The following is a 19361-nucleotide window of genomic DNA, read 5'->3' on the forward strand; positions in this document are numbered from 1 at the left end:
ATAAACGGTTAATAAGGTATTCTAGAAATTTGCCTGAGTCCGTGCCCAACCTTTGTTTAGATCTATAAAATAACTAAAAAAGGTAAGGCCAAAAACATTTTTCAAAGAAACATCAACACCAGAGCAAGGGGTCAAGATTCCAACCTTCAGGAAAAGAGTGCATATAAGCACTCTGCAAAAAGCGTAGATGATCCATAGAATATACTTCCAAAGGAGGTAGCAAAACAAATACTGTAAATGAATTCAAGAATACCTGGAATGCATAAAGTTATCATAAGAACAAATTAACCTTTCCATTTACATATAAAAAGGGCAGACTTCATGGGCCCTTTAGTTCTTATTGGCCATCAAAGCTTTTCACTAAAGCGACAATTGTCTCAAAGGAACACTATACCATTAGGAATAAAAACTTGTATTCTTAATGTAATAGTAACTTGGTCCCTAGTTAGATTCACTGACCCCCTTTTCCTGTGTAAAAACTTGTAAAACTTTTTCCAGCACAGAGACTCCCTTAGTGCTGCTCACCTCTCCGCCTCCCTTGTCTTCATTGAGGAGGCATCAATTTCTCCATCGCTTGTCCAATCCAATGCACTTCATAGAGGTGTGTTTAACCGTTCAATATAAATATTGAATAGTCTTCTGTGTTTTTGTATTTTTGCTCAGCAAACTATATCCAAGGATCGGAGGATTTCCTATTTGGTCCACTTGTTAGTGCAGACAAGTTTGCTGTTCTTTTATACATGTAAGTGCAAACTTGAATTACATTTGTTATATTTTAATACAATATCACACTATCTGCACTTTTTTGTCCTTTGAGGGTCTGCTTTCCTAGGAAGATTCCTACCATCTCCTGATACCCCTGAGGGGATACAAGCGCAAACCATTTAATATCTTGTAAGTTCTCTACCTCCTGGAGCTACGGTCTCATTTATACGTATTTCACCACATTTAGTTATTTACTTCTAGATGCTACACCATCATAATAATATCCTGATTGCCAGGTTGTATTTCTCCCGTTTCACTTTGGGTATCCTATAACCCCCCGATTTTTATACTTCCGCTTTTTGGAGTGTGTATATTTTTGTTTTTGTACTATTCTCAGTTAAAGCCTTCTAACAAACAGGATTACATTTCAGTGAATGTAGCTGAAGAACAACTGCTCTGTAACCCAACCTCCAAAATCATGTAAAATAAAAAGGGCACTCTGCATTTTTGCCTTAGAAGACCAAGTACAATTACAGACAAACATCAATGCCTAATAGTTCTGATTGCGAGTATGTCTAACCAGGATAAACTGGTTTTTAATAGACGATAATGTAACCCATGGCTGCTTTAATACTGTAATATTTTATTTCCTTTTACGGGAACACAGACCAATTTATCCTTGAAATTTATAAAACTATCTAGCTCCAGCAGATGTGTTTTAGCCACGGTTCTCTACAACAGTACATTTTAATGTCAGAAGCACCTGATCATTAGCCCCTTGCATTTGAAATTTAACCTCATGGCCTTTAATGTACTATTTAGTGCCTTTAAGACCATAGTTTCTGTATCTTGCAGAAAATGCTGTAAATTGTACAGCCGTCAGACATACAAAATAAAAAGTTGCTAATTTAAAGAAAGCCAATTAGTTTATGGGGTAGATGCTTATTGCAAAATTATCAACTGATAGTGTAGATTTAGTCGCTGTTACTGAGACATGGTATAATGAGAAAAATGACTGGGACATAGCAATACCAGGGTACTCTTTATATAGAAAAGACAGGGAAGGCAAGAAAGGGGGAGGGGTGGCCCTGTATGTAAAGAATAGCATAAAATCTAGCCTAATAAAGGTTAGTGAGGCGAACATAGAGTCTGTTTGGGTTACGTTAGAATTTGGTAATCACACAGTAACTCGTGTAGGTGTGATTTATAGGCCCCCGGGACAAATTGAAGAGTTAGATAATCTACTAGTTGAAGAAATAGCTAAAATGACAATGAAGGGGGAAGTTATCATCATGGGTGACTTTAATCTTCCTGATATAAATTGGAAAACAAAAATAGCTACTTGTGCCAGGAGCACACATATTCTAAACTCCCTACTGGGATTGTCTCTAAAACAAGTCGTTGAGGAGCCAACTCGTAAAGAGGCCATACTAGATTTAGTGTTAACAAATGGAGATTTGGTATCAGATATTACTGTAGGTGAAAGTTTAGGATCCAGTGATCATCAGTCAGTGTGGTTTAATATAAGAACAGTGACTGAGTCACACCACACAAAAACAAAAGTTTTAGACTTTAGAAAAACAGACTTTTCCAAAATTAGAATATGTGTAAAGGAGTCATTATCAGACTGGAGCAATTTAAATGGAGTCCAAAAGAAATGGGATTATTTAAAAGTTGCACTACTGAAGGCAACAGAAAATAGCATTAGGCTTGTCAGTAAAAGCAAAAAATTCAAGAAACCACTGTGGTACTCCACAGATGTAGCCAAAATAGTAAAAAACAAAAAGTTAGCATTTAGTAATTATAAAAAAACCCAGAGTGAGGAAGACAGAATGACCTATAAGATTAGGCAGAAAGAGGCTAAGCAAGTTATAAGAGCTTCCAAATCACACACAGAAGAGAAAATAGCACAGTCAGTAAAAAAAGGGGGACAAAACCTTTTTTAGATACATTAATGAGAAAAGAAAAGTAAAACAAGGATTAGTTAGATTAAAAACAAAAGAAGGAAGGTATGTAGATGAGGATAAAGGTCTAGCTGACTGCCTCAATGAATATTTTTGTTCGGTATTTACAGATGAAAATGAAGGAAAGGGACCTCAGTTAAGAAAAAGGATAAATGAGTCATTTATTACACGTGAGTTTACAGAGGAAGAGGTTCTATTTCAACTGTCAAAAGTAAAGACAAATAAGTCAATGGGACCTGATGGAATACACCCAAAGCTATTAAAAGAGCTTAGTGGTGTACTAGCAAAACCATTAACAGATTTATTTAACCAATCATTGATAACAGGAGTAGTCCCAGAAGATTGGAAGTTAGCGAATGTTGTGCCCATTCACAAGAAAGGTAATAGGGAGGAGTCGGGCAACTATAGGCCAGTAAGCCTAACTTCAGTAGTGGGGAAAGTGATGGAAACCATGTTAAAGGATAGGATTGTTGAACATCTAAAAACACATGGATTTCAAGATCAGAGACAACATGGGTTTACTTCAGGGAGATCATGCCAAACTAATCTTATTGATTTTTTTGATTGGGTAACTAAAATTATAGATCAGGGTGGTGCAGTAGACATTGCTTACCTCGATTTCAGTAAGGCTTTTGACACTGTTGCACATAGAAGGCTTATCAACAAACTACAATCTTTGAGTTTGGATTCCAATATTGTTGAATGGGTAAGGCAGTGGCTGAGTGACAGGCAACAGAGGGTTGTAGTCAATGGAGTATATTCAAAGCTTGGGCTTGTCACCAGTGGGGTACCTCAGGGATCTGTACTTGGACCCATTCTCTTTAATATTTTTATTAGTGATATTGCAGAAGGTCTTGATGGTAAGGTGTGTCTTTTTGCGGATGATACTAAGATATGTAACAGGGTTGATGTTCCAGGAGGGATAAGCCAAATGGAAAATGATTTAGGTAAACTAGAAAAATGGTCAGAGTTGTGGCAACTGACATTTAATGTGGATAAGTGCAAGATAATGCATCTTGGACGTAAAAACCCAAGGGCAGAGTACAGAATATTTGATAGAGTCCTAACCTCAACATCTGAGGAAAGGGATTTAGGGGTGATTATTTCTGATGACTTAAAGGTAGGCAGACAATGTAATAGAGCAGCAGGAAATGCTAGCAGAATGCTTGGTTGTATAGGGAGAGGTATTAGCAGTAGAAAGAGGGAAGTGCTCATGCCATTGTACAGAACACTGGTGAGACCTCACTTGGAGTACTGTACACAGTACTGGAGACCCTATCTTCAGAAGGATATTGATACCTTAGAGAGAGTTCAAAGAAGGGCTACTAAACTGGTTCGTGGATTGAAGGATAAAACTTACCAGGAAAGGTTGAAGGATCTTAACATGTATAGCATGGAGGAAAGGCGAGACAGGGGGGATATGATAGAAACATTTAAATACATAAAGGGAATCAACACAGTAAAGGAGGAGACTATATTTAAAAGAAGAAAAACTACCACAACAAGAGGACATAGTCTTAAATTAGAGGGACAAAGGTTTAAAAATAATATCAGGAAGTATTACTTTACTGAGAGGGTAGTGGATGCATGGAATAGCCTTCCAGCTGAAGTGGTAGAGGTTAACACAGTAAAGGAGTTTAAGCATGCGTGGGATAGGCATAAGGCTATCCTAACTATAAGATAAGGCCAGGGACTAATGAAAGTATTTAGAAAACTGGGCAGACTAGATGGGCCGAATGGTTCTTATCTGCCGTCACATTCTATGTTTCTATGTTTCTATATCACATCCTGTCCTTGTGGAGAATGATGTAACTTTGAGTGCAGTTAAAAACGGTCACGTGTTGAAACTTACAACAATAGAGGTCAGATCTTCACTTTCAAATCGTCCAATGGCCAGTTCCAGTGACTTGTACATGGCTGCTGTAATTCTCTGAGTGATCAAACGGTTTAGATCAATTGATCTTCCCAGAAGCTGAAGTAGTAAGAGGAGAGAAGTAAAATTTTCATTTATAGTTCTGTGGATTTTTTTTTTTGATTTTTTTTTTAGAAATTGTACAAATATGTTACAAGTAAAACATTTTAAAAGTGTTTAGCAAAGTGTTTTCCAAAATAATTCAAAAATAAACATACAAGTTTATAGCCAAACAGAGCAAATTTGAAAAATAAAATGTTTCTCTTGACAGTTGTGTTATCTGTCAATCCAATGGCACATGGGTTTCTTTTATTGTGTAATGCTACTAGACATGAACATATAGTCCGTCACACATTTTCTAACATATCACAAATACAATGAAAAACGTGTCGCACCAAATGACAAAATATTCGCTATAATTAACCAGATGTAACAAAGACAAAAATACAAATCGTATAAATAATAGGTTACAGTCTAGGCCAGAGAACAGTGCAATAAAAATAATAAAGTACAGTCCTATGTGTACTTTTCTTTCTTTTTTGGGGGAAAAAGATCAAGCTTCTTAAAGTTGCTTAAGGTGTCTGTGAGAACATAAAACAAAATACAAAATACAAAAAAAAAACAGATGACAGGAAGGATCCAGTAAGGCAGTATGCCATTTTGTTTGTCATTAGGTGCAACCTGTTTTCCATTTTATGTGCTACACATTTCCTTTAGGGGCCTTTGAGGGGGTGTCCTAGCTCTATGTTTGCGGCCACTGTTGTTTCTATTTGTTTGTTCAGTTATTTAGCACCTATCCATAATCTTATTTTTGTTCATTTTCTAATTTCTCATTGTCTGCTTTTTTGGCTTTGGTCCCAAATAAACAAAATAAAAACATGACGACATAGTTATATGTGTAAAGGAACACTCAAAGCACCATGACCGCTTCGGCCCGCGGTAGTGTCCATGTGCTATCAAACCAGTTTTTTATGGTTGGACAACTTACCTGGGTCCTGCAGGCTACCATTAGAACGGCATCAGTACACTATAACCACTATAGAGGGATGTAGTGGTTATGGTGCTTGGAGTGTTTCTTTATCAATAATATTGTATCAAAAAGAAAAAAAAAAGAGAAAGATACAGGAAAAAGAAAAGTTAGACTTGAGAAGCTACCATTCTCAAAATCTTCCAGGTTGTTTCATAAAAGCAACTTACAGAAGTACCATTCTATAAAACCAATAAAAAGGTGGGGTGTAGGAACACTGAAAGCTTCCCTACTGCAAGTATATAACAGATGGTGGAAATGTCTTCTAGTTTTAGACTATGCACATTCTAGCAACTTGAATTTAAAAATATAGGTACAAAAGTATATATACTAGACCGCACTTCCCATGGGTATAAAGAAAGGTATGAGGTGCTGTTAACCACCCTGCACAGATTAACCAATTGTCATAAAATACAATATACAAGGTAAGAATTAGCACACACAAACATGTATTCCTCACCCTATAGTGTTAAAACCACCAACTAGCTCCCCCCCCTCTCTGTCCCATTTTGCCCCGTTAATATAGTAAAATCTTACTTGTATTCAAGTCTGCAGCTGCTGCCTCTGCCCCTGACTCACCTTCTGTCTGCAGACATCAGAAGTGGTGGTCTGAGCCAATAACAGTGCTTCCCCATAGGATTGGCCAAGTCTGTGAAGGAGGCAGATCAGGGGCAGAGCCAGCACAAGTCAAACACAGCCCTGGCCAATCAGCATCTTCTCATAGAGATTAATTGAATCAATACATATCTATGAGGAAAGTTCAGTGCCTGCATGCAGAGGGTGGAGAATGTTTGGGTGCATTTTAGGCAGCCATGACCCAGGAAGGATCTCTAACAGCTATCTGAGGAGTGGCCAGTGACGTGAAGGAGGCAGACCAGGGGCAGAGCCAGCACAAGTCAAACACAGCCCTGGCCAATCAGCATCTTCTCATAGAGATTAATTGAATCAATTAATCTCTATGAGGAAAGTTCAGTGTCTGCATGCAGAGGTTACTCCAGGAAGTAACTCTAGTGGCCATCTGAATAGTGGCCAGTGGAGTTATCACTAGGCTGGAATATAAACACCGCATTTTCCCTGAAAAGACAGTGTTTTCTTCAAAAAGACTGAAGGGAATGATTCTACTCAGAATACAATAAGCTGTAGTTGTTCTGGTGTCTATAGTGTCCCGTTAATAATAATTAAACATCTGTATAACCAATGTGGAGTAAGAAACAAAACAGAAATTACTGTCATAGGACAGAGACCACACATAAAATGCACACAATTACCAGTATGTCCTCAATTTGCTACCCAGTCTTGCAATTGTGTTATTGGACGAAGTACTGTGTGCAAAGGATCCTGAGATTGGCTCTAGCAATGCCCACCTGGCTGATCATAGATTGTGAAAATACAGCTCTGTGTAATTTTTTTTTTGTGGTTCTCTCAGCACTACGTCAGTAATTTCTGTTTTGTTTCTTACCCAACATTGGTTATTTGTTTCTCATACAGCTGTTTTTCTGGCTATTAAGTAGAATCATCCCTTGCTCGCTAATTTTTGCAGCAATTACTAAAAATTTAAATGTTCACAATTAAAACATAGCTATATTCTAGTTAAATGTGTGTGCAGATTCTTACCTATTATATTGTATTTTAAAATCTGGGTTACTTGCTTTAGCTGAGGGAACAGTTTGACATTTCCAGTGTAAAAGGGCAGTCTAATAATAAGGAAATAAATCTGTTAGGAGAGCTGAGCTATTTTAGTTGTTCCCCCCCAACACCACATAATAAGAGGTGAATAAGTGTCCTGGTCAACCACAAGATAACAATAAATAAAAAGAAAGTGGTAAAAGTAAGATACGAGTTATCTGCAGGCACCAAAAACTATTATTTTGTTACCAATTAATGACAGGTTGAGCATATGATATTTTTCTCCCATCAATTGAAGATTATATCTGCCCTAAGAAATAAATGTCCATGGATAAAAGATGTATTCTCTGTAATAGAATATGGAAGAAAATGATGCCTTTATGTTTTGAAGTATGCCAACAGAGTGCCAATTCATGATTTCACTTAGGTTAAAGACAAAGCAGTTTGATAATAACTGATGCACTTAAAGTCACAAAAGAAAGTAGCTCAAAACAGAGAAAGTATCCTTCCATTTGTTAAATTACGTTTTCACAGTCCACTCCAAAGCCTGTATGTTCTCACCTGGACATGCCGCTGTTTCAGCAAAGTGTCGTACCGGTTGGATGTTGGTGGAGAAATATTAGCTCCTAGGTTTTTACAATCTGTTCGTAATCGTTTCTCTAAAAGAAGACTGCAAGACATGAGGTACATAAGCACACATTCCGCCAAACTTATTTACACATTTATGAATACATTTCACTGTTTTAATACATACCTTCCGGCTACAATTTTATACTGAGCAAATATTTGGTCCGCTAGTTTGTAGACAAACTGGTCAAAGCACAGGTTGACCTGCAGAAGACAGAAACCAGAGATTAAATGCCACGAGGTAGAATGGATTGTCTGATCTGGTAAAGGAATAGTCAAAGAGTTACTCCAACCAAAAAAGTGTTTTTGTTAGACTAACCCTTGCTATTCTGGTTTCCCCCCTCAAACTTTAAAAATAAATAAATAAAGCATCGCTTACCTCTGGTCAAGTTATCAACTCAGGACAATCCTGCTGTGCCACCACAGGACGCTTACCGCGAGCATATTGTGGGTGCTGATGTCAGACATCAAATATGCACAAAATGGACATTGACCAGTTTTGGACTGTTATTCCGAGGCTGTGTAATGATTCTGCTGGACGATGAGTTACACCTCTGACAGCAGAGGGGTTAAATTCTGTGTATGTGCAGCGTTTCATAGCAAAATGCTGCACATACAAACGGCAGACACCAGGACCACTTCAAATCACTGAAGTGGACATGATGCATGGAGGAACCCTTTAACCGCTGGTTTACCAAAGACGTATAATCTGATTATCCAAGTGCTAAGCCAGACAAAAATAGCCTCTACCAATCTGATATTTACTTTTGGATCTCCAATTAATGTTAAGCTTCCTCCATTTACAAAGGTCTATCAGGTTCATATTTCATGTATCTTTGTTTCTACTGCTTTAAAAAAAAAAAAAAATATATATATATATATATATATAATTTGAAGATCACAAAATATGAAAAAATCCTTCATGACAATATGGCACTCAGATTTCTACGTAATTTAACAAGCTTTTACCCTACACATGAAATGAACACTACAAGCACCATAACCACTGCCAAGTGCTATAGTGGTGTGAGGAGTGTCCCTGTGTACCTCCTTTCCCTATGGAAAGAACTAGGCTGTTTTAGTACAGTTTGATTTCTTACCCGACGTCCAATGGACACCACTCGTACCTCTTAACTCATTGAGGTGGGGAGAGGTGGAGGTGGGGAGAGGTGCCCAGTGGTGTCAGGGTATTTATATCGGCAGACATTTGTGCTATGATAGAAATACAAAGTGTATATTCTGAAGTCATTGCTGAACAGACCAGACTCCATTTTGTTATTCTCAAGTTAACAAAGACACAACATTTCTTTCCTTTCTCTATTGCTGACCGCTTAGCCAGAGCTGAATGGAACGTGTATATAAACAAACCAAAGAGATAAGGGGGATGGACAGACTGTATAAATTCTATTCCCAGACTTAGGTGACAGAGGAGATTAAATAATTAAATTTTACTTTCGATATTGTACAACGTCCCATTATAGTTTAAGGTGAAACTTAGTTCACAAACTATCAATTTTAGGAATTACTACAGAAAATGGAGACGCATAGTCTGGATAAATCCGAAGAAAACCCTTTGATCTGACAGAAGATTTGAGTTATTGGATACATAAAGATAACGTAAATGACATCAAAAATAGCCACCAGGAAAAGTTAACTCTTTCCTGGATAGGTATGTCTAGTGGAACAAGGCTGCCCTCTTGAGTTCGAATATTAAAATGATTACCTAGAAGGCAACCACACCCCACATTTGTGATTGGCTATCACCTAAGGAATTTTTCCCTTTAAAAAGTTAAGACAAGGGAAGAGAGGGAGATTCAGAAATGCGAAAATTCAAAGATTGAAGAGAGAGACATTACGACACTCTGGGGATTCAGAGAGGTCCAGGCAGAATCGGGTGACCAGAGTAACCAAGAAACTCTCACACTCCATGCAGAGAAAGAGATCTATGACATTTAGCTACCTGAGGATATCTGATGAGAAAATATCTACATAACTGGTAAATATACAGGCAGTTAATTAATTAATTTAAATTAATTAAAATTAATAGCATGATATATGACTGGATAAATCATGTTTGATTTCATATTTAGAAATCTTAATCATTAAAGAATATATATATGGTTATAGCATCCTATCTGCAGCTGGGATTAATATAGCCATTAATGTATTTGTGTGATTAATATCACGTTAGCATATCATGACCATTTATCCAGCTGTATTGATTGGCTCTAAAATAAGATAAAATATCTATTTAGACAAATTAATTAAAATATCAGCTTATGTAACATGTAGATTTCTCATTGGATGGATCAAGGAGTGGTTATTGACTATTTAAATATTATTTTTATTTAATATTACATAGGAATAGATCTTAAATCCCTAGAAGAGGTTTAACCAGCATTGAAAGGGTTATTTCTAAACTGCCAGCTGAAAGTTTCTTTACCATCTCTGCACACTGAAACTTCACATTCTTTGTCTCTGTGAAAGGGTCGTAAATCTTATCTTGACAGCTTGTAGATTCAATGTTATACTAACCAGGAAGTAAACTGCCACTTTGTATTGCATATTGTTTTTATATTGCATATTCATTGATTATTACCATATTGTATTGCATCATGTTATACTGAAATTCCATTGATTATTATCATGCATGTTACTCATCATTATTATTTAAATTGTTAAGAAATAAATATCTATTTTTATAACAATTTGTGATTTTTAATTACCGGTATATGGTTATACATTTCATTTAACACGATAACGATTAGGGATCTGAGAATTGAAAATCGTGGGCAATTTCTCATCTGTTTACATTATTATCCCATAAATATCCCCACAGTGGGCCACGTTTGATAATGAGTTGCCTACTTTGGCCTTAAATTTGAAATTCACTTTGAAATCCCAAGTGTGCCAACTTTAGTGAATAACTCTGTCTGTAATGAAATCAGACTTACCTCAGCCTCAATTTCATCATAAAGGAACTGCTTCTTGAACTTTGTAAGAGCATAATGTGCACTATCATTGTACAGATCCAGAGAATACAGCACATACCTAGAATAGTAATAGACACCAAAAATAATGCATTATCAATCTGATTATAGCTCCAACCGTGCTACATACAATTTGTATATTAGTAGGATAACTGACATAATAATACTAAATAAGAGGAACTAATAGAAATGTAGACCATTAGGGAAGTTTCATGAGTCAAGATTACATCTAAACACAAAATATAGGCAGTGCTGAAAGGTCACATACAGCTGTACAGAGACTCACAAAGCAATGCTTGTGTTGGAGATATAGATTTCTTACCCATGTCCCATTTAACGGTGTGTCCTGTGTCTGCTTGCTTTGTACCAAAAGATGATTTGTTTACTCTATAGTTTTAATTCCCTCTTTTTTACTGCCCATCAGCACGCACCTCCCAAACTTCCACTACATGCTAAGGTTCTTTCTACAGAGCCAAACGCTCACACACTTTCTACCTTGGTAAAACTTCCAATGAGCAAAAGAAAATATACAAAGCAATGATTTCATATAGTTCAGATTGTTATGCATGCATTAAGTTTGTGAGTGTAGAAAAATACACAATGCTTGTAGGCTTGTAGGCCAGGCATAGGCAACCTTCGGCTCTCCAGGTGTTTTGGACTTCACATCCCATGAGGCTTTGCCAGCACCATGGGTGACAGTGCATTATGGGGGATGTAGTCCAAAACATCTGGAGTGCCGAAGGTTGCCTATCCCTGGTGTAGGCAGCTAAAGGAATTGTTAAAATTATAAATGAGTGTAGATCAACTGTTCCATTTGATAAACATTATAGCACTGCACACATAACTAGAAAAGCCAAAAGAGTCATGAGCATGCTTACTCCATCATGGATGCTTCCTTGGTCTCCAGAATATGGTCAGTCAGAATCCAGGGCATAGACATATCAATAGGAAACTGAATTCTGCGGCCCATAGTCAACTCCAAAAAGAACTCCCTGAACCACAGCTGGGAGAGGTCACAGCACTGCTGTAAGGTTTCTTTAAGAGGAAACAAGACAGTGACAAAGACGCAGACACATACAATATGAAAATATAAGCAAGCACAAGCAGACCATGCCTAAGGCACCGAAAAACAATATGCAGAGGACAACCAGGACCTTCAGTTAAATAGCTATGTGAATTACTTTTTTACTGCATAAGGAAAACACTGATCTACAACTCTTATTTAATTTTCAACATAATGGTGAACATGGCATGCAAGGGATTGCTTTATGATAATTTTACTGATGCAGCATGTCACTTCCAAAAATGAAGTTGAATTCTTGACTGAATCAGACCACACTTAATACAGATATGTTAGAGCAAGAATATTAATATTTTGTTCTTTTGGTATTCTAATCAAATAATATCATCCCATATCTGCTGTTCAGCTATCATAGCATTTTTGAGAATGGTTCATCAATAGCTGTAATTTAAAATGTTGGTCAGTATTAGTTTAGTTAATGTGAATTATTATAGCTTTAGCCCCCTTTTTGGTAAAGCCGGATACAAAAACATACATTAAAATTTTGGGGGAGATACTATAAAAGTAAATAAGGAATATATGGAGATATTGGGTAACACAGTGTGATAATAGGCCAAACCACCTGTGGCATGATAGGTGAACATGCAGTTAGAGATAGAATGCCAGCCAGCACAAAGGTAGGGACTGCGGCCACATCCCAGGTCATCTGACTTGGATCGGTACTTGTTGTGGTAGGATGCAAAGAGAATCCCAACTCTAACGCTGGTGCTTCCACTGTAAAGACCATCTTCAGTATCACTCGGTTACATTCCACTAATAGGAACCAGGGTTTTACAACTGATATGAGATTACCTGGTCAAGGAGTAGCTGGGTGACATGTCTCTTCGAGATCCTCCATCTCAGGATAGCTTGAGATAGATCCTGGTAAAAGGACAAGGAGTTGCCCTCAAAGTTATAAGAGGGTATACTTCTGGCAGCTTTCATTATGGCTAACTTATCTGGGCGATCACATCATAGGAGCCTTAGGACTTCGCTCCAAGTAAGCTAGAGACTCTGAAGAGCCCATCTATCAGAATGGTGGCAGAGGCTTTGTGCAACGGCATTGCAGTGAATAAACAGTTGATATAAGCTGGCAAGTTGGCCACTGTGATTGAGTCAGGAACGCCACAGATCTAAATGTGTTTGTGGCGACTGCCATCATCCAAGGCTACCATTCTGAATTGCACAGCCTCACTTGTCCCCTGAAGGCCAGTTAGGGTGTCAGTCGTTTCAGTGAGGTACCAATTAAGATCCACCACTTCCTTCTTCACTGCTGTCACACTGCTTCCAAGGTTGTGTAGCTCTTCCCGGACGGTTTCCACCGCTAATAGTTGCTTCAGTTCCCTAAGTAGAGCCTTAATGTCTCTCTTCATAAAGGGGATTGTATCTTCCTCGTCTCAGTAATGATGGTATAAGCAAATGAAAAGAAGTCAGAGTACAAAGAGTCTTGGGCAGGCACGGACTCCATCTTAGGAGCGTGCCTGCTCAGGTCTTTGGCCAAATAGTCTCCAATATCACAAGAACATGCAGCTGGTGGGTCCCGCAACTTCTAAGAATGTCTACCCTTGATGGTAAGTATCGGATTGTAAAAATTAAGTTGCCACTACTTCAATAAGAAAAGGCTTTTGGAAACCAGTAAGCCGGAGCTCACTTGTGGCATATCTTGTCAGCTCCAGTGCACCCCCCCCCCGATTTTTTTATATCATTATTAGTCTCTCTTGTGGAGGTAGAATTCTCACCAATATTTACATGCAAACTTACCTATATTAACAAGCAAAAAAAAATTATAGTACCGTATGTCTAATTTAAAATGGTATTAGCTGTAATTTTAACTGTTTTAGCCATGGATACATGGCAGAACCATACAAATCATTGGAAATGTTTTCAAAATGATACCCTTTTTTTCTACAGTGTGACCTTACGTAGACCAGTGTTTTTTGCAGTACTTTAGAAGATGCTAAACATTAAATAAACATACAAAGCAGGTAAAGGAACACTACAATCAGACATTTACATCCTTTACGAATGCATCATGGAAAGAACATATACAAAATTAGTGAGAGTAATAAACACCGTTTTCTAGAATAACTCTGTTTACAGAAAATCTAGGATTCTGCCACCAATGTACTGCTTCTGCAATGAGCAGTCAATCCCGGTCCTAGCCCAGCAGGGGTTTTCTGGGATATTTTGTGGAGCACTTAGTTCTGAGGGTGTATGGCTAATTACTGCAAGCATGTTGATTCATGAAAAATATGGGTGCAACTACTAGCCCAAGGTCATGGCCAGTAATTTGCATTCATGTGTTTACATGCATTTACACAGTCACACACTTTTTTGGGATGATATACTGATATACCTACAGTGGTGTCAATTAAAATGACAACCACTACAGTAAAATTCAATTAAAAAAGAAAACAAAAACTAGCATATGGCATAAAGCAAAAAAAAAAAAAAAAACATATTTATTAATGCATGATGCTCTTTCAGATATATGGCAGCATATTCACAGATTAGTTTGTCCCTCTGTCCCATGAGATCACGGCCTTTATATCCAAAGTTGAGCAGCAGCCCCCATTAGTTTCATTTTTGTTCACAGACATTACACTACATAATGTTTCAGATGAGAAAAAAAAAAAAAGGTCTGAAAAGGGGACACTGAAGTCCAAGTCCCATGAGTAAATTAAAAGCAGCAGTGACATTATTTTTGGCTGTGTGGTTAGATGTGTTAGGACATACCAGCAGCACACTGATCACACCACAATCTTACCACTGAAATTAAGCAAATGTATGTAGAAGAAAGATTCTCGGTGGAATTTTTCTATGTCCAATATGGTGGGACCTTCTAGGCTACTCCGTAGTGTTTTCTTGGAACCGCTTTTTTCAGCAATGAGTGACTCTAGCATGGTTCTCACCATGTAAAGCTGTGTCATTAAAAGGGAGAGGCATTCACAGGAGGGCAGGTGCAAGTAAGGGGGGGAAAAAAAACAACATACAGCACATTAATGTACAGAGATTGGTATCAAAAACACTAGCTGCACTGTTCAAAATTAAATTCACATGGATGAGATCTGTGAAACGTATAAACTACATTCCCACAAATGTACAAAGACTCTGCAGGGATGTGTTGCAACACGTGCATGCATTGTTTATGTACACAAACAGCCGTTTCATTTAGGATGGAAACAGCGGCGTCTTGAGCGTATCAAAGCAGTGCAAACGGGAGTATCGTCTTACCACCAAAGTTTAAAAGAGTTGGATAGGAGTAGGACTCCCTCAGAAATCGCTTTATCACATGCAATAACTTTTCCATTCCCAGAGACTTGAGCTGCTTGAACAGCTCTGCAGAGTTCAAGGACTCCGCCATTGTGCGCACCATGAACAGCTGAAAACCAACGTGAAAGAGAGATAGGCAGGAGAGGGAGAGCGGCCAAAGACAAGGAGGAGAAAGTGTTGGTAAAAGGAAGGAAGGAAAAAAAAAAAAACAGACAGAAAGAAAACATTAGTATGTTAGGAAGGCCAAGCGACATTTATTTCCACTACCATCCTTCCTTTTTGCTATACAGATATTTATTTGATAAAATTTAGCTTAAAACTTTTTTTTTTCAGACAGGAGCAGCTTAGATCGTTAACACGTCTATCACAAACAAGGGTATCAACAGAATATATATGGTTTGGGATATATTTTATGGACAGAGCTTAGTGGCTTTTTTTTTTTTTTTTTTAACTTCTGGAATGTTTTTTGTGGTTTGGATTTAGTCTGGAAGATGTTCTTCAACTTGATCCATTGTTATAAAAACTTTCAAATGGTTCAAAAGGAGTCTACTGTAGACAAAGGAAAACCTAGTAGCATGAGACATTGTTTTGTAATGGCAATACATCTTGTTAGTGGCAATCACGCCACAGCTTTGATTAGAGATTTCATATAGAACTGCTGTAGTGGATATTAATGATGCACTGACATGCACAGGGTTGCTTACTATAGTTACCAGAGACAAACAAGAGCTTATGTGTCCTTAACAGGAAAGCAATATATTGACGACTGTAGAACTGTACCAAGGATTACAGAAGACGTAACACACCCCTCCTAGCAACCAACAGCAAGCCAAAGAAAGACAGAGAAAGAGAAAACATTGGTGGTAATCGATTTTGTATCCAGATTAAAACATTCAATTTTTGTATTTTTATTTTTATTTTTTTTTAAGATTTACCAAAGGAACTAAAATCATCTTACTCCCACCTCCCTGCATTTTCAAATTAATGCAATTATATAACATTAATTACAACAAAATCACATTTGATTAAGAAACAATTATGCAATATAAAAATTAAAAAATAAAATAAAGTGCAAGCATGACTATTAATTCAGCATGGTGATGGACTGCATCTAAGATATTTTAAACCACTTTAATTTAGGCAGGCCAAGTAACAGGGAAATGTAGTTCCCACACATCTAGATTGCCATGGATAGCCATGATTCACCTATGGGTTCCTGCTGCATTATTTACAAAAATACCCTATGCCATCCTAATTTCCACAAAATTCATCTTCTATCTAAATCATCAAATAAATTCTCTGAAGACCTAACATTTGAACGTTCACATATAGATTATACTAAAGTCCTATATATATATATATATGCTGAAATCTTACTAAGTACAGGGAGCTAGAAACTTGCAGAGTCACAAAGAAAGAGCAGCATATAAAAATAGAATTTCAGCCTGGATTCACAGTTCCTGGGCTATAATAAACCTGGTATATAATGTTTTGATTTGCTTGCATTCCTTACTAAGAATCTTAACGTAAACCAGTTGCTAAGAAACTTATGGGAAGGTTAGCTCAGAAGTACCTGAGTGCTGGATGGCCCCACAGCACGTCTTGGAACCTTGATATCAAATCCAGTTTTAGGGTCTTTCTCCCCTTTAAGGGCAGGATCATTGAATGGTTCGTGTCCTTCCTCCCAGTCACAAACTGTCTTTCTAATTGCTTGGAGCACACTGTTGCAGGGATAAAATGTGTCGGCTCAGATTTGCTGCATTTAAGACACTCTACAGCTGTTTATTGACATATAAATATCAATGTATTGAAAAGTTACCTTAATATCGTGAACACATAACCTACAAATTGTCAATTTTAATACACTATATGATTTGTTTGTGGACCTTTTACATTAATAACACTTTGACACTCATATATGACATAGTTACATAGCTGAAAAGAGACATGCATTAATTAAGTCCAGCCTCTCTCACATTTATTTTTGCCTTTGATCCAAAAAAAAAAAAAAATAGTCTGAAAAACTTAACATTTTCAACAAACTAGGAAAAATATTTTTATATATATAAAAAAAAAGTCCCTACAAAAAAACTAAACTGGCAGAGAGCCACCATGTCAACCACAACAACAGAAATAAAAACCTCAATAAAATAACTCTCTACTGTCTTTTCCTTTCTGTAATATATAATTGACATATGTACTATCATATGGCTTTTGCATAAGCCTAAAAATGTTACCTTACCATACGATCTGCCATTGCAAAAATAAAGATAAAAAAAAAAAAAAAAAGTCCCTAGTGGACTGAAACGTTGACACTATGTAATCAACTTTTTGAAGCTTGAATAAATGGCAAATTTTTGGAAACAGTATCGAGTCCTGTGAGTGCACTTCCAACAAGGTATTTTATATATATATATATATATATATATATATATATATATTTATTTATTTATTTTCTCACCCTTCCTAGGTGGTATGTTGATTCCTCATGCTCAGGTCCTCTACCAGAGGCCTAGGCGTTTGAGAATACTGAGCAGTATCTTAGCTATTCCTAGAACTGCACTCTTCTGGACAGCGATCTCAGATGTCCCACCTGGAATCTGTTGAAGCCACTCCCCCAACTTGGGAGTCACGGCCCCGAGTGCTCCCATAACAACTGGGACTACTACTGCCTTCACTTTCCACATCCTTTCTAGTTCTTCTTTCAGTCCTTGGTATTACTCCACCTTCTCATGTTCCTTCTTCCTGATGTTATAGTCACTGGGTATTGCCATGTTCACCATGACCCCAGTCTTACGTTCCTGGTCTACCACCACAATGTCGGGTTGGTTGGCCAGCACTTGCTTGTCTGTCTGGATCTTGAAGTCCCACAGGATCTTAGCCCTGTCATTCTCAACTACCCTTTGTGGTATCTCCCATCTGGACTTAAGCAGGTCCAATCCATATTCTGTGCAGATGTTTCAGTACACAATCCCATCTCTGTGTATGCTGTTCCTGCTAACATCTTGAATCCGGCTACTAGGTGCTGCACTGTCTCAAAGATATATATATATTTTTTTTACTTTATTATTATTATTTTTTACATTTGATTTTTTTTCTAGTTTGTTGCAAAATTGAAAGTGTTTCAGACTAGGTTTTTTGCTTTCTTTTGGATTATATTATAATATATATATATATATACACACATACATATATACATATATATATTACATATACACAAACACACACACACACAATATTTTCCATATGATTTCTTATTTGCATTTTAGATGAACTATAGCCAGCTATTCTTTTGACAAACAAATAAAACACAAGCAATATAATCAAAATGGGTTTGTTCCTCTTACCTATGAATTACATTCTTCTTTTTCTTGATGGCTTGTCTCAATGGCTCTCGCAAGGTAATTTGAGCAAAGTCTTGAAGAGCAGCATATATAGTATGGCGAATGGCATGGTTAAACACACTTTCCATCCTACCCATAAGGACTTGAAGACCTTTAATCATGGCAATCACCTAAGTGGATGAAGGAAGATGTAAAACACACAAAAACAAATGCATAATGTAATTGTACACCATCATAACTTTCCCCTTTCATCTTCCACCTGTACAGTTCTCACTAGCACTTGATTATAATTACACTGGAAACTCTACAAGTATTCTTTATTTTGCTGCAATTAATAGAAGACTATTCAATAAACAGAGTAAGCTTCATATACATAGGTTGCATGAAGTTAAAATACTATATCATAAGACTATTCTTTGCATAAAGTATACATAATAAAGTACAACAAAAGAAAACAAAAACCCCTATATATATATATATATATATATATATATATAGACTGATGGAGAAGCATTAGGGGTTACACAGTAAAACGTTACAAACATCTCAAGTGACTAGAAGGTGTAATTTTCTCTACAAAGAACAAGATAATCTGAGGTTAGATGGATTAAAATGTATCTGTAAGGTCTGGAGTTTGTGTTTGCATAGAAGTGTTGTAAATGCACAGCGTCGTCAACTGGCAGAGGTGAATAGACACATTCAGACAAAAAGAATCCCAATTTTGGGCAATCTAGATGGACTAACTACCTTTTATCTACTTGATAAAACTAGGTTTATTTTCTCGGCTTATAAACCAAACAGGGGAATTATCTGGTTTTTAGAGATACATTTGG

The 19361-nt window shown here is 37.1% G+C and overlaps 1 protein-coding gene across 2 annotated transcripts in view; it reads right to left on the reverse strand.

Annotated features, from left to right (window-relative positions):
- The window catches only part of CYFIP1 (cytoplasmic FMR1 interacting protein 1), a 91456-nt gene that overhangs the window by 41916 nt on the left and 30179 nt on the right, over window positions 1-19361 (reverse strand). Inside the window, exons 14-21 of one of the 2 annotated variants that reach the window (XM_063459300.1) lie at window positions 18532-18698; window positions 16758-16905; window positions 14679-14832; window positions 11730-11886; window positions 10816-10912; window positions 7989-8065; window positions 7796-7904; window positions 4522-4641 (exon numbers count right to left, since the gene is read on the reverse strand). In XM_063459300.1, coding sequence (XP_063315370.1) covers window positions 4522-4641; window positions 7796-7904; window positions 7989-8065; window positions 10816-10912; window positions 11730-11886; window positions 14679-14832; window positions 16758-16905; window positions 18532-18698 — 1029 coding nt within the window. Of the gene's footprint in view, window positions 1-4521; window positions 4642-7795; window positions 7905-7988; window positions 8066-10815; window positions 10913-11729; window positions 11887-14678; window positions 14833-15145; window positions 15294-16757; window positions 16906-18531; window positions 18699-19361 lie in introns of both variants that reach the window. The other variant, XM_063459309.1, reaches the window with a different exon arrangement.

This window comes from Pelobates fuscus, chromosome 1, assembly GCF_036172605.1.
Source record: "Pelobates fuscus isolate aPelFus1 chromosome 1, aPelFus1.pri, whole genome shotgun sequence".
NCBI lineage: Eukaryota > Metazoa > Chordata > Amphibia > Anura > Pelobatidae > Pelobates > Pelobates fuscus.